Source organism: Fukomys damarensis, unplaced genomic scaffold (assembly GCF_012274545.1).
Source record: "Fukomys damarensis isolate Sample0158 unplaced genomic scaffold, DMR_v1.0_HiC HiC_scaffold_9, whole genome shotgun sequence".
Lineage (NCBI taxonomy): Eukaryota > Metazoa > Chordata > Mammalia > Rodentia > Bathyergidae > Fukomys > Fukomys damarensis.
Window position 1 is genome coordinate 43,420,068 of NW_022900921.1, and position 16,622 is coordinate 43,436,689.

The 16,622-nt window shown below is 36.6% G+C and overlaps 1 protein-coding gene across 1 annotated transcript in view; it reads right to left on the reverse strand.

Moving 5' to 3' along the window:
• Window positions 1-16,622, reverse strand: part of Aff3 (AF4/FMR2 family member 3) — a 399,929-nt gene that overhangs the window by 155,942 nt on the left and 227,365 nt on the right. Inside the window, exon 8 of the mRNA XM_033761487.1 lies at window positions 10,788-10,824. Within this exon, the coding sequence (XP_033617378.1) occupies window positions 10,788-10,824 (37 nt within the window). The remainder of the gene's footprint in view (window positions 1-10,787; window positions 10,825-16,622) is intronic.

The window sequence follows — 16,622 nt, forward strand, 5'->3', positions numbered from 1 at the left end:
TCTATCTATTTGGACTGGGGATTGAACTCAGAACAATGCACTTGGGAGGCAGGCATGGTGCTACTGAGATAAACTGCCGGCCCACTCCCACATTTTTTTTTTGTTTTTTTTGAGACAGGGTCTCACTATGTAGTTGAGACTGACCCACTATGTAGCCCAGGCTGGTCTTGAACTCACAGCAATCCTCCTGTCTCAGTCTCTGAGTTCTGGGAATACAGGTGTGTGTCACCACACCCAGCTCACTCCTACTTTTATATTTGGTCTTCTGGGCAGGGCTGCAGTGTGCTCACTTAGGAGATGTGTAAAGTCTGGTTAGCTGGCTTCTGCACTGAAATCTAACCTAATTTGGCACTTTACAGCCAAATTTTTCCATAGAGTAACCATCATTGCTGCCATAATCCAAAAACAAACTAATAACACCTGCATTATGTATGACAAAACTGGACGGAGTTCTCTTTTTTCTCAGATTGACTCTTCTTTTTTTCCTTTTAATTTGGAGAACTTGGTTCCTTTCCCCACGACATGGTTACCAGTAGTTATGCCAGCCATGCACCAGTATAATCAACAATATAAAGCAGCGGGCTTAGCAGTAGCAGGTGATAGTAAACACTTCCAAATAATTGATGTCAGGAAACAGGGAATCAATAACATAAAGGAAGGCCTTGCTGGGATGTTTGAATAAATATATTTTACCTTGACCAATAATGCTGCCAAATAACCCACAGGTTGAGAGGCCACAGGCTCAACTGCTCCCGGGAGCTGGGGGCTGCAGGAGTCCTGGGCTGGCTTCCGCACAGGGGACAAAGCTGCAAAGCTGCTGGTTATCTCTGCTCTTCACAGCACTTATGTTGTGGCAACGGGGAAAACAGAAGAAGGATACCAAGGGGCCAAACAGGATAATCATGAATAGCTCAGAAGTGAGTGCTCCTAGCAACTTCAGGGATGATAACGAATTAGCCTTTCTGGGTAGAAATGAGCTTCTGACTGAGACAGGGAGAAGATGATGCAAACTCTCCCTTATCCTGACATCTTGAAATTTGAGGTGATACAATTTCTGAAGTTAATTTGAAATGTTAAGGGCATATACCTTTGAGAAACACAGTCTGTCAGGACACAAGTGGAAGTGTTGAAGGTGAGAAACCCCCTATCCCCCCAAAAAAGGACTGCTAGGTTCATCTTGTTGATCTTAGCTGTTTTAAGATGGATCTTACTGCGCTCGTCACTGTGGGAGAGATCCTGCACTGGTCACTGATAAGCAGCACATAAATGTCTTGCTCAGTTGCAGTGTGATCATTTGGCAGGTGGAAATACAGTTACAGAGAGGAAAGGAAGAAAAATAAGCTAAAGAAAAGATTATGCTGATGAGTATAAATTATAGAAAGAGTATATTTATGTGCATGGTACATGTATTTTCAACTTTATTTTTTTTGCAGTACTAGGGCTTGAACTCAGGACCTTGCACTTTGAGGCAGGCATGGTGCCACTGAGCTAAATCCCCGGCCTCATGTATTTTCACCTTGACAATACGATCTGTCACTAATACAGAACTACACGCTCAATAAGAAAGTCTGGGCTAGCAGTGTAGATCAGTGGCACAGAGCCTGCCCTAGATTCATCCCTAGCACTTAAAAAAAGAAGCAGAGGAGGTTAAAGGTACATTCACTCCTGAGACAGACAATAGTTTGAGGTATGAAACAGCCTGATGACTCTAATAGGCCACTTAAATTTTTTTTTGGTAGCTACTTTTCTAATTCAATAAATGTACGGAAGACTGTTATTCCTGGTCCACGGCTGGTAAGAATAAGTAATAACTAACTCATGCCCTTCACACTTAAAGTGATTGCGATGCTGGAAGGTTGCATTCTCCATCGGTGGTGCTATGATATGGACCAGACAAGAGTTGTGAAAAGGGAATCAAAACAGACATATATTACACTGCATTCTGCTGCAGCAGAAAAGTTGGCTATGCTACATATTTTCTTCAATTGTATAATTCATGTTTTTTGACTTTCAAACAGCAGAGGAAAAGTAATGACTTTGCTTGCTTTTGTTTCTGTTATCCCTTGATTCATTACTCTAAGTCATATACAATTATTTTTTATTTTTAGAGGTATCAACTTTAGATATACCTAAAAATCTCTGCTATGAAAAAGAAGAGATAAGATATCTAACATACTATTTTTTATTAGTTATTACTTTTAGTGTCCCTAGTAGGTATTTGTAACTTTTAATATATTTAATTTTCTATTTCTTGATTAATCAACTTCTGACAGTACAATAGCTCTTTATATTATTATAGTGAGGGAATTCACTTGTCTCTTCTTCCATCTATCTTTCCTCTCTTTCTTAACTCTAAGTAGCTGTACTTTTCCTTTTTACATTGGCAAGTTTAAAATGTTTATATTCTGTTCAATAATTATTAAAGAGTCATCCTCATTAGTATTAATTTAGTTAACAATTTAATATCTGGACTTGCCAATGGGTCAATTAAAGAAATTATAAACCAATAACTAGAATTCACAATACTATAAGCATTAGATACCAGAAAGCAAAGCAGTGTAAGTGGTCCTGTGCAGAAGGAATTGTCGCTAATGCTGAATGAGGGTAAATGTTCTTGACATGTATGCCAAAAGGATTCTCCCTCTCATCTTCTACCACACCACAGAAAGTAACCCAGTTGCCCCAAAGGGCTCCCTGTCAGCTATCCAGTAAGTATTCTGTGTTAATCAGTCCCTTTCTTCTTCTGATAGCTTTTTTAAAAAATCACTCATATGTGTATTCTTTGGTTATTGCTATTTCTAATCTATATACGAATAGATCCAGACTGTATACATTCTACGGAGTTTAGTTCCCATGTTCTGCATTATGGTTTTCAGACCCAGCCTTCATGATGCAAGTAGATGTGGTTTTGTTTGTCTTAGTGTATAAAGATGCTATGAGTTTCTTATTTATTCCACTCTTGATAGGCAGGCATTGAGATGTTTTTCCATTATAAACGATGCATTTGCAAACATTCATAAGCATCCTTTCTGCTAGACAGCTTAGGTATTCTGCTAGACACATTCTGGAAGGTAGGACTCATATATGTCCAACTTTACCAGGGAATCCTAAGCTGGTTTTCCAAACTAACACCCCCTCCAGTAATAAAGATCACCTCTGATCCACATTTATAAAACACTTGTTAGAGTCACATTTTTAACGTTTTTTTCCTTACTTAATAATGTAGAATGAAATTTCATTGTGGGGTTTACATTCCTCTGAGTCCTAATGAGATACATATTTTGGACTTGCTCCTTTGTGTCATTTCTTAAAAAATTTCTTAGATTTTTTTATTCAGAGAAGCATTTTATTATCTATATATAGGTGGTACATTTTTGTATCCTAAATACAACCATAAACACAAATAATAAAATAACCTTCTCAATGTTAGCCTTTTTACTTTTTTCTAGTATCTTTGGGTGAACTATAAGTTTTTAATTTTAATGTACTTGTATTTACCAATATTTTCCTTTAGTTGACTTCTGTTGTGTTATGTTTAAGAAACACACTGGAAATAACTCCTATCCTATCTTTTGATAGGACAGCCTGCTCCACATGGACCCAGTTCTTAGCTCTGTTAGGGGTCCAGTTTCCTGTGTCTCTGTGTCTGCTTCTGGATCCTCTACTCAGGCGCACTATTCATTTGTGGATCACTGCCCTCCATTACTTCAACTGACTGACTGATTGAATATAGGTGAGGTAAGGATACAACCTTGTTCTTCAAGTGTGTCTTAGCTATTCCTATACATTTAAGAATCACCCTGACACTTTTTTTTTTTTTTTTACCGGGGATTGAACTTGGGTCCTTGCACTTGCGAGGCAGGCCACTGAACCACTGAGCTAAATCCCCGGCCCCACCCTGGCACTTCGATTAGAGCTGTTTTGAAGGTAATGATCAATTGAAAGAGAACTTGTATTTTAACATTATTTCATCTTCTGATCTATGTTCTTGGTGTTGCTACATTTCATTTAGGTCTTCTACAGTATCTTTCAGTAGTTTGTAATTTTCTCTGTTGAAGTCTCACTTATTGTTTGCCAGGTGCATTGCTTAGTGAGTTACATTTTTGATGCCAATGCTAAAAGAGTTTTTCAAACTGTTTTCTGTTTGTTGATAGGGAAATGCAATGGATTATGTATACAGCAATACCTCTGTATTTTCTTACTGATTCAAATAACTCATGTGTAGATGGAGTTTCCTACATAGATAATTATACAATTCGAGGAAATGAGTTTTGATTTTTTTCTAACACATGCACTTACACTTTTTTCCTTTTTCTTAGTATACTGTTTTAGCCAAGGATTCTCAGTATAATGTTAGGTAAAAGTTGAACCCATATCTTAATCTGTTGTTAGGAGAAGGTGGTAAATATTTGAATATTTAGATGTTTGCACTAATTTTTTTGCATATAGTGTAACTGTGTTGATGAAGAGATCTAATTTCTATTTGCTAAGATTTTTTTCTTTGAATTGCATATAGTAAGTTTTATAAAGTGTTTTTTTCAGTTTATTGAAATAATCATATTTTCTCCTTTAATATTTAATATAATGAAGTACATTAATATTCTAAAAATCCAATTTTGAATTGCTAGAATAAATACAATTTCTTAGTTATGAATTACATTTATAATGTATTTTATACTTTTTCTGGATTTGATTACTAATATTTTCCTTAGAATATCTACACCATGATCATGAATGAAATTGGCCTGAAATTTGTTTTTCTTGCATTTTTTTCTGTCAAATTTTTCTGTAAAGTTATCCTAATTGGTAAGCTGGGAATTTTTGTTTCTATTTTATTGTTTTGAATTATTTCTTCCCAAGAGTTTGGTAGAATTCATTATAACAAATGTTTAACTCTGGAATTGTGTATGTGTATGAAATAATTATTAAAAATGACCGTGTCAGTTTTTAAAAAATGGTGTTAAGATCATTCTAAATTTTATGCAAAACATGATATATAAGTAATCATTTCAATTACATTCATTTCATCTAATTTTGAAAAAAAATTGCCAAAATTGTGTTCACATTTTATCATTTTGACCTACATGTGTTATTCATTCTTTTTTATTGTGATGTTTAATAAATAGTAATTACACAGGCTAAAGGGTTTCACTCTAACATCTCCGTGCCTACATACATACTGTCCACCCTCCCTTGCCCCTTCTCCTGGCCTCTCTGCTCTGTCTTCCGCACCCCCACACCCCTTTTCTGTTCTCTAATAGTGCCCTCTTTCATTTCTACTATTGTTTACTTGTATTTATTTGTATTTTTTTATTTTGTCGTGACCAACCTCTCCAGGAAATTCTTTACTTTCACTATATTTTCAAACAATGAACTTTTGGCTCCATTGATATTTAAAGTTTTATTTTTGTTTGCCATTTGATAATTTGCTACTGTCTTTTTTTGGCCTTTCTGTTTTCTCTGGATTTATTTTGCTCTTCTTTATCTAACCTTCTAAGATAGATACATAACTATTATTATTTTTTTACATGTAAGCATTTAAAGTTACAAATTTCCCTCCCATTTAATTATATCCCTCAGTTTTAAAACTAGGTATTTTAATTACTTTTCCATTCCAAATAACATCTAAAGTATGTCTTAATTCCTAAAATTTGTGTTTTCCCTGCCAGTTATCTTTTTGTTATTTTTCTAATTTAATTATATTGTGGTCAGAGACTATGATCAGTAAAATACTGAGTCTTTGAAACTTGCTGAAATTTGTTTTGTGGTCTAATGCATTGTCAATTTCCATAAATGTTTTCAGTTTGCTTAAAAGTACAACATACCTTGAAGCTGCTGGGTCATGAGCTTTTGTTAAGTTTTTTGTTTGCATTATGTTACAATTGCTAATTTGTGTTTTTATCTCCAAATTAGGTAGATTTTTCCTTGTTTTTTGGTCAATTTTTGCTTTTGAAATTCTGAAGTTATGTTATCCAGAATTTACTTATTTAAAATTCTTTCATCTGTATGGTAAGCCGTGTTTTTCATTGTTGTGTAGTACCCTTCTTTACTCTAGTAGTTTTGTTTTTTTGTTTTTTTATTCTTTTTGGTACCAGGGATCAAACTTGGGACCTTGCGCTTGAGAGGCAGGTAGCAGAACCACTGAGCTAAATCCCTGGCCTCTAGTAATGTTTTTGTTTACAGCTTATTTTTTTGGGATTAAGATAAATATATCATCTTTCTTTTCATTAACATTTGCCTGGTATATATTTTTCTATACTTTTTTTTCAAATTTTCTGAATCTTCAATTTTTCAGTGTGTCACTGTAAACAAAATAGACCTGGAGTTTTATTTTTTAATTCATTTAGACAATATATACCATATAATCATAGAATCTAATCCATTTGTTTAAATTATGATTTCATTTCATATATGACATTATATCTTTCCATGTGTCTGTTCATTTTCTATTTACTTCTTTTGGATAAACTGATCATATTTTCACATTCCATTTTTATCTTGGTCTGTAAGATGCTTTACACACTTTGTTTGCAAGCTAAACACTTTTTTTATGGTTTAGTAATTATCCAAAAAGTTGTAAATTCTCACTTAATTTGTCAAAGTCCAAAGTTAATGTTTTACTCTTCTCCCAAATAATTATAGCAACTTAGATTTTAACTTGCAATTTTCCTTCTTACTTTATGCTATTGTTTTTGTGTATTCTTATCATGCTTTTATTTTTATTATCTCACAGTGTATTATTGTTTCATGCAACAATATTGTTTAGATTTCCCCTATATTTATTTTTTTTGCTGTTCAATCATTCTTGCAGCTCATATTTCTCATGAACAAAACACATCTTTTTAGATTTCATTTTTTAAGGGTCTGATGGTAGCAAACTCTTCCACTTTTGTTTGCCTGAAAGTATCCTCTTCTTTAACTTTTTTTCTTTTGTAAGAAAGAAACAGAATAAGAGCAGAATTCTCAGTTAATGGTTTTTGTTTTTCTCTTTGGTTCCTACTGCTGGTGTTGGCACACAGTTGAAGTTTGTTCCTTTTTTGAAAATACTAAGGGTATTTTAAGGTTGCTTTTCCTCTATGCATGTGTTTTGAGTAGTGTGTCTGTGTGAATCTTTGCCATTTACCCTGGCTAGTATTCACTTGGTGCTATGAATCTGTGAATTAGTATCCTCTAGTCTTGGAAGACGCTGGCCATAATGTCCTTTCCTATTGCTTTTCCCACCCTCCTGGAACTCAGGTTAGATGTGTATTAAGATTCCCTTGCTTTGCTCCTCATGCTTCTTAGCTTCCATGTCCTATATTCTATTTCTGTATCTCTAAACTGCATTCTAGGTAATTTTTTTAAATTCAATTTTCCAATTCATTAATTCTCATTCAGCTATGTCTAATACATTGTTTAAACCAGCCCATGGAAATTTTAGTTTCTATTACTATTTTTTTCATTTCTAGAAATTATATTTAACACTTCTTAAAATCTTTTTGTTTGTTACCATATTTCTCACCTTTTCTTCTATTTCTTGAAGTTAAAGTGAGGGCACTTATATTCTAGGTTTGATAATTCCAATATCTGAGTGAGCACTATGATTTTCCACTGTCATTTTTTTTTCTCTAGCACTTAGTCTTACTTCCTTTTATATTAAGTCTTTTCTGTTTTTGCTGTGAGTATATCATTTTCCGGGGAATAGTATTCCTTCCTATTATTATTTATTCTTTTGCAGTTCTTTGTTTTTCTGGTATTTCCATTAGCTGGAATTTTATTTTCCCACTCTCATCATCTGTGCATCCTTTTAACTCTCTTTCATGTTTTCTATCTGTTTCAGTGTTTTTTTCTGTTTGTTTTTGAAACCATCTCACTGTACATTCTAGGGTGACCTTGAACTTACTGTCTAGCCCAGGCTGACCGCAACCTCATGGCAATCCTCCTGTCTCAGCATCCCCACTGTTGGGATTACAGGTATGCGCCGCCACAGCTGGCTTTGTGTTTCAGTTTTAACTCTATATCCCACATTCTAGACTTCAACTATCACTCATCCCTTTTATAAAGTTCTATTAGTTTTTTATTTTGTCGACCTTATTTTTAATTCTCAAGTGTTTGTTTATTCAGTAATTACTACCATTTGTTCACTGTTTTTATTTAACATAGACCACTTCTGATCTTTTGGAGATTACAATTACATTAGAAGCTTTTTTATTCCTTTTCTTGAATTAACGAGGTTCCCTCTGGGGCCAGTCCTCTTGGTGCTCATGGGTTACATATTTATATGTTTGAATAACAGGTTGATAAACAAGGTGGTTGGTGCAGCTTTCCTGTGTTAGCATATTCACTGATTCCTTTAACACACTCCTTGTGGAGGATGTTTTACTTATTTATTTAATTATTTTGGTTTTTTGAGACAGGGTCTCACTATGTCGTTGAGACTGACCTGGAACTCACTAAGTAGCCCAGGCTGTTCTCAAACTCACAGTGATTCTCCTGCCTCAGTCTCCCCAGTGCTGGGATTACAGGCGTGTGCCACCATGCCCAGCCCCAGGTGGGAATAGTTGATTTAAAGGGCTGGTTTTTAAGAAGACAGAACATGTTGACTGCAAGATCAGGGAAGCTTCTAGGAAAACCACCCTACTGCCTCCCCAACAGGAAATAAGCCAGGAGTAATGACACATGCTATGATCCAACATTCTGAGAGGCTGAGGCAGGAGGATTCCAAATTTGAGGCCAGCCCAGGAATTTAGCAACTTAGCAAGACCCTCTCTGAAAATAAAATATCAAAATCAAAAGGCCTGGGGATGTAGCTCAGTGAGGATAGTTCAATTCTTAGTACTGAAAAAATAAACAATAGAACAAAATAAGAAGTATTTTACTTTGGACTCGTAGAAGTTTTATTTCCCTCTTGAGAAAGTTGACTTTTCTTCCCCCACTTATTTATGTCTCTTTTTAAGGTCCAGTATTACCTTAGAATCTATTGTTTCTCTCATATATCAATTCCAAAATAGGAGTTTTGGTCGACTGTTCATTTTTAAAGCAGATACCACTGTGTCTTTTGTTCTTTGGAACTTTTGGGGAGGAAAAGTCAGACTGAAAGCTCTATGTGAGAGTCAGCTGGGATGAGGATTTGGAGGTAAACATGGAAGTGTGGCCTAGTGTTGCCACTGGCCATCTAGTCTCTCCTGGGGGCTCCAGAGCCTGTATCCCACCCCCCAGCTTACTGCTCTTTGATTCTTGTTCTGCTAGGTTATGACTTTCCCTGCTTAGGGCTATTTGTCAGTAGCCTTCCTCTGTATTTTCTGCTTGCCAGAGATGCAGCTAAATTTCTGGTTTGCTGATGGCACACTTTCATGTTCTCAGTGCTGATGTGGATTTCTTTCCATTTCTATAGCTTTGTGGTTCATAAGTGGGATTCTGAAGGATGAGGGAGTCATGCTTATGTTCACCTGCCACCTGGACAGGTGTTCTAATTTTAACAATATAAACACATTTCATCTATTTTAGTGTTTACATATTCAATAGGCTAATTGATGTCCTAATGATAAAGTAGAAGCTTACTGAGTATTCAGAAAGCAAGGGGAAACTTGCCTTAGAAAATTTTCTCCCTGGTGCCTGAGCCCACAGCAAACCCCAGAAGAGGGGGGATAACTCAGTGACTCTGCCCATGTGTCATGGTGCCACCATCTATCCTGCACCTTTCTCTAGCTGTGCTTCCACAGGTATTTGTCTGAACATCTTTTCTCTGCAGTTCTTGAGGCACAGATGCCCAGTGGGTGAGCCTTGGTCCCACAGGTCTATCTCCTAGCTCAGGGTGATCTTCATCTTCAGACACAGCTTTGTAATTGGCACAGGGCGCTCTCTACTCTCTGGTGCTCATGAAACCAGCAAAGACCTGCTCTCGGCCTGGGAACAGGGCAGCGTATGCATTTTTAATGCCCCTGACTGCATTAATACCAATTAGTAGTGGCAAAGAAGAGAATTAACCCTTTTCTTCCTATTTCACATTGCTAAGGTGGAGGCAAAATGGGAAGGGTAGGGGAAAGGGAATAAAGGAAAAGAAAAAAAATATGAGAAAATAAAAAAATGGAAATAAAGTGTTTGTAAATGGGGAGGGGAGGAGGGGGTGAAGGGAGGTCAGGGACAAGAGGAAAAATGAGAACCAAGACCTGTCATGTAAAGGTACAAGATCCCAGTAATGAATGTAACTGTACTGTCTACCTAGAATGAACCAATAAACTCAATAAAATGAAAAAAAAAAAGAAGAGAATTAAAACACTATTTTATGGAATGCTCCTCTCTTTGATGACAAAGCCCATGTATTTTATTAGCAACTGATTCCAGAAGGAAGCTACTTCCTAAAGAGCCTAGCCTGTCTTTTTCTGGAATGGGGAATGGCACACCTGTCTAGCAAGTTATGACTTTTCTTGATAGATTCCAAGGTCATTTATCTGAGGTCTTCTGACTGCTTTTGTTTGCCTATTCATTTTCTTTTCATTTAGACAGCGCAATATTTGCCTTTTAATTTTTCCCTCTTCACATATACTAGGGACTGACTTAAAACATGATGTTTCTTTCTCCTAGGATCACTTTGAAATGCCTCATTTTATGTTTTGCGTATCAGCACTCAAGATCACTCTCAATCTTATCATCCGTTCAGGCAGTACTTGAACAAATGGCTCTTTTTCCCACTCAGTTTTGTTTTTCAGCGACTTTCTCTAAAACTACTGTCTATCACATCTTCCCTCTCTGCCTCTTCCAGGCCCCCACCACACCCACATAGAAAGCAGCAAAGAAGCATTTCTTACTTGGGTTATTGTGTCCAGAGGATACCAGCTGAGAGTCCTGAAACAAGGATAACAAGAAAAAAAAAATCAATTAATTTTCTTATTTTGACTTTCCAAATCCAAGTTGAATGTAAGATGTATTATTGGTCATTCAGAACTGATCCACTGCTCATAACTACCAAAAATTGTAATGAGAAACATGTACAATAATGTGCTTATAAAGCAATTTTGGGAATGCAGTTCACAACCACATTTATTTCTCAGTATTGATTTTTTGTTTTGTTTATTGAGGTGAAATTCACATAACATAAAATTGGCATTTTGAAATAGACAATTCAGGAGCATTTAGTACATTCACAGGGCTGTACAACCACCTCTACCTAGTTGCAAAATATTTCCATTATTCCAAAATAAAACTTCTGACCCATTAAGCAGTTTGTCCCAGTTTCCTCTCTCCCCTCAAACCTGGTGATCACCAATTTCCATCTGTGTCTATGGATTGACCTTTACATTGTATGTGTCCATATATAACCATTTGCTGATGGGTGTTTGGGTGGTGTCCACCCTGTGGATGCTGTCAACAGGGCTGCTATGACCATGTTTGTGCACCTGTCTAGTCTTTGCTTTCAACCTTTTTCTGTATATACCTAGAAGTATAATTTTGGGGCCATAGGTAACACTATGTTAAAGATTTTGGGAACTGCCAAAATGTTTTCCACAGGAGCAGAAGAACCATTTTGCAAAGAACAAGGGTTCCAATTTTTCCACATCCTTGTCAATATTTGTTATTTTCTATTTAAGGAAAATTCTAACCCACCTTGAGAATGTAAACTGGTATCTCATTGTGGTTTAGATTTGTTTTCCTAAAAATGAACGATGTTGCACATCTTTCTTCATGAGTTTGTTGACTGTTATTATCAACTGCTTTGTATTTTGATGAAGTTTAATTTGTCTACCTTTTTCTTTTGCTGCTTATGCCTTTTGGGTTGTATCTAAGAATCCATTGCAAAGTCTACAGTCATGAAGATTTAATCCTCTCTTCTGCTATGAGGTTTATGGTCTTAGGTCTTATATATATTTACTCATTTATTACATATATTATTGACTTTGAATCTAATTCATACATCAAATGCACCTTTATGGCCATCACATTTGTGCAGAGGAGGTTGACAACCTTCCCTTCAGGGATGCTTTACTGAACAACTGGTGTTAATCTCACGGCAGTAGATGAAAAATTATTACAAATATTTACTTATCTACAGTTGCATAAATCCAGTCATAGGCAGCATTTTAAGTTTAGTTAATAGGTAGAGATTGAATGGGGTTTATATTAAAATGAAATATGAAATTTTGTGTTTAGAATCCACATCCTCTTTCCTTGCAAAATGCTCATTTAATATGAAATATAAGGGAGAGTTATAAAGAATGAATTGAGATGGTAAGAATGTAAAAAAATTAGTAGCAGCACATAAAATCCAACAAAACTCCTTTGTAATTCTGGTATGTGGAACAAAAATCCAGTGAAATAGAATTAACTTCCATTATATGGCTTAACATATTTTACCAGATTTTTGCTTTATGAATACAGTTGTTATGGGGTAGGGAGCATCATTTAATGGGACTTGTGGCACATTCAAATCCAAGTAATAATGTCTGTTTTAAAAGTTAATGTCTGTTTTAAAAATTCCTCTGGCATAGTATAAAATAAACAGGTTTGTGGGTAGGATTTGGGTGAGAAAATTGGAGAGGGAAAAGATTCCTGCTCTGTGAGGCCGACTGAGTCATGTGCAGGTGCCTAGTAAACCTCTTTTGAGGTTATTCATAAGAAGAAAAAGACCAAATTTAACTCTACTCTGAGACTCAGTTTTTGCAAACAGTTATATGAAGATTAACTACTGTTTCCAAAGTCATGTGCTAAAATATAATCTGCAAAAATGACTCTGATCTGTTTTGGATAGACGCTGTTATGAAGAAGACAACCATGGCTAATTTCTCCAGGTGAACTGTCTGTCTCCCTTCTGTTTTCATTAATTTAGAGTTGATATTTGAACACAAATTAGATCTAATTTTGATAAGTCCATGTTAGTTTGTACTCTTTGCTTTGTACACTCTGGCCTTTGGAGGCATACTGTCCTAGATAGGAAACTTATTACAAGGATGCAAACAGATGGTTTCCAACATTCAGCTCATTCTTAAAAAAAAAAAAAAGAAAGAAAGAAAAAAGAAAATTTTCTCTGACTGTTTGCTCCCATTAATGGCTGGAGGAATAGAATTTTTTATTTCTCAATACATCCTAAAACTCTGGCAATGACTGTTGACACAGATTCTTCAGGAAAAAGCCAATGGTAAACTTACAGGTGGCCCAAATTATTATGATTACATCCTCTGAGATCACTATTCACACCAAATGTCAAATTTTAACTAAAATATCTGTGTAATTAATGACTTTTTAATTATTTCTATTTTGCACGGGGAGTGGAGAGAAAGGCAGAAAATGGATAGAGAGAGTTACGGGTACAAAAAAAAAATCACTGTAGGAGAGGCAAGAATAAAATCAACTTCTAGCTCTGCTATTCCATCTTGTGTTTCCAGCTGCTCTCTTCTGGGTGGTTCCTACAACTAACAAATGTTAGGTCAAATACACTGGCTCATTAAAGCCCAATGTCCCCAGTCTGAACCATTCTATGGGCACAAACGATGTTCTATTATTAATCATAATGACACCTGGCCAGTGTGTCACCAGCTCGCTCATGGAGGTGTCAGCTACCTTGAGAAGTTTCTCCCTAGCTAAGGACCACAGGGCACTGTGTGCAGTTGATGTCTACAGCTCTTCCTGATCCAGTGTGAAGCCTCAGAACCCCACAGAATTGCAGGTCTGTTATCCTCAAAGACCAGAGCCAAGCTGGGTCCACAGAGAAGGGAGACAAGCGCTCCTTTCTCCATAGGGCCAGGCAATGAAGTTCTTTCGATTTGTGTGTCTCCTGTCACCCACCCAGATACCCACATTCTTGTAGCTTCTATTTTGAAGGCCACCTTTCCCTGACAAACATCTCCTGTAAGTGGATGTCCTCTCAGTGAACTTTTCATTTTCATCTCCTCTGGGAGCTGGATGAAGCCTGCAGGGCTCTGTTCCTTGAGGGATGGGAAGGGAGCCCAGCAAATGAGGAATGGAGGTGATGTGTAGGCAGATGATTCTAACTTGGGGCTTAAAGTGGTGAGGTGGTGGCCAAGGTCCAGTGCTTCGAGCCCGAGGACCCTGCCCTCGCTCCCTTCCCTTGGAATAGAGGTCCCGCTGTTCTGTTTTTGCCTAGGAAACTCCCTTCTTCCTTCTGGGCTCTGTACAAGTAAGCTCCAGGGAAACCTGCTCTTTGACATCTTCCTGGATGTCAGGGAGACAAAGCTTCTTTGTTTTTGATGCACTGTGTCATACTACCATTACCGTCAGTCACCATTTTCTAAACTGTGACTTTGTTTTGAACCAAAAGCTTTACTGAAGTACAAATGGGCAAACAAACAGCACATATGTGAAGTATACCATTGGATAATAAGTACCATAAAGACAATGCTACTCTTAGGACTGCCTTGGCCCAAGGTTGGATCTGTAATACCTACTCATAGAAAACTCAGAAACTCAGTAGAAAAGAGGTAAACTGCCATCCCATAACAGGACATTTCTAAGGTTAATTCGATGCCTTTGGTTTGTCAGGGTCATCCCTCAAGGGTGAGGTGAAGTGCACAAAAGGGAAAGTCAGTCCCAGTGACTTAGAAGAATATCTATAAGTTGGAAAGTGTTTTTTCCCATCTTTAAATCATGAAGTCCCAACACCTAAGCTATTCTTTGGCACAGAGAAATCTGAAAACTCCTTTAAATGTGGTAATTAGCTGGGAAGTAAGGTTGATAGCAATCATTTTGCTGGAGACAGAAACTATCAGGCACACTGGCATCCAAGAAAGCCCTTCCAGGAAGCTGCAGTAGATACCCATCCTATCTCATCAAGGGTCACATGCCATCCAAAGTGTATGAGGCTACGTTATCTCATGTACCACCATAGAAGAAAGCAATTGTATCCCATATCTCAAGTTTTGAGACTTTAAAAGGTGAAAAAATAATGTGCTTTGGATTAATGAAATACAGCAGGTTTTCAGCCATGTTTTTGATGGAGGACAGCATTTATCCCGTGAGTGTACTTCTTACAAATGACATGTTGGAGCCAGGCATGGTGGCACACATCTGTGATCCCAGCACTCTGAGAGGCTGAAGTTCCAGCCTAGCCCAGGCAACTTAGAAACATAATGAGACCCAGTAAAAAAAAAAAAGGCTGTGGATATTGCTCAATTCAAAGATCTTGGATTTAATCCGCAGTACAACCAAAAAAAAAACAACAACAACAAAAAATTTCACTTATACCTCTCTAATTATTTATCTATCAGTGCATTATCAGAAATACAAAAGGTAGGACATGGAAATTTATGTTTATATTTTTAGATGCCCCCATATAAAGTTAACCACCATAGGAAATATAATCATCTGATGTGGCCAGGTCTCCATTACTCTCACTCTCTTCTTGTTCCTAGTTTAGAGAGCTCAAAACAGTTGAAGTGACATAATTTATAATTGATTTAAATATTTATTTTGAGGTAATGCCAAACATGAAAGTTTGAGTGCACATATTTTGTTGGAAGCATGCTAGCAACTCAAGGAAAGAGATATATGACAAACCTTCTGACTTCAAAGCATTTCCCTTCACACTTTCTGGCTTTTCCTCACATTCAAGTGTATACAGAGAAAGGGAGGGATTCTCACTTCTGTAATGATGCTAAAATCAATCAGCAGGAATAGTTTCAGTCCAGGTCTTAAGCACCAGCCTCAGCACCCATGGCCATGGGTGAAATACCACTGAGTTTAGAAATACTCCTTGGAAATGGAAAACATTCTACACTTTTGAGTTCTTTATTTGCATTTCAAAACTTATGAGATTGCAGCAAAATGAAAGGGAAAAGGGCAAAGCAAATCCATTTTCTTCTCTCTTGCTTGAAATTCCTGATAATGGCAGCCAATTTCAAGGAGACATGCAGTCTTTGCTTTACCAAATTCAATTACTTCTGAGATTTGAAGAATGCCTAGTAATGTTTGTCGAGGGAATTGTGACTCTAAATCAAGTCCGTGAAGAATAGGAAAAAAAAAACAAAACAGCCAAATTCATTATCAATTGACTTTACTATATATTATGTTCTTCAATACTTGGACAAAATGAAAAAATTCTCAGAAGTGTTTGGCTAATTAATTCAGTGGCACTGGTAACTCAGAATGCACAATAAAATCTACTTTTCTTTGTGAGATCAAGTAGTAACGCCTACTAAGGCCTTAATTTCATTGATTATTAGTCAGTCATTTTGGAGATTTTGCTTCTCAAATTCCTTAAACAATTCTAGTCCAACACATGAGCAATTATAATACTCTCAAACATTAATAGTGTAATGAATTAACTGAGTGTCCACCTTTCAGAACGCTAATTTGTTGAGATAAAGGCTAAAAGGGGTACACTAAAGGGCTGGGATATAGTTCAGTGGAGAGTGCTTGCTTACCATGAAGAGGTCATGGGTTCGATCCCCTACACTGCCAATAACTAAATAAATAAATAAGTTGCACTCTGTGTCAAAATTAATACATCTTTGTAATAGGCAGAATAATGGTACTTCAAAGATGTCTGAGCGCCAATGTTATTTCTCATGGAAAAAGAGGTTCTATGTTAAAGATTTTGAAGTTGGGCATTATTCAAATAATCTCAGCATAATCACAAGGGGATTTAAAAAGGGAAAGGAGGCTTTCCCTTTTTAAGATCCATAGAAGGTGTG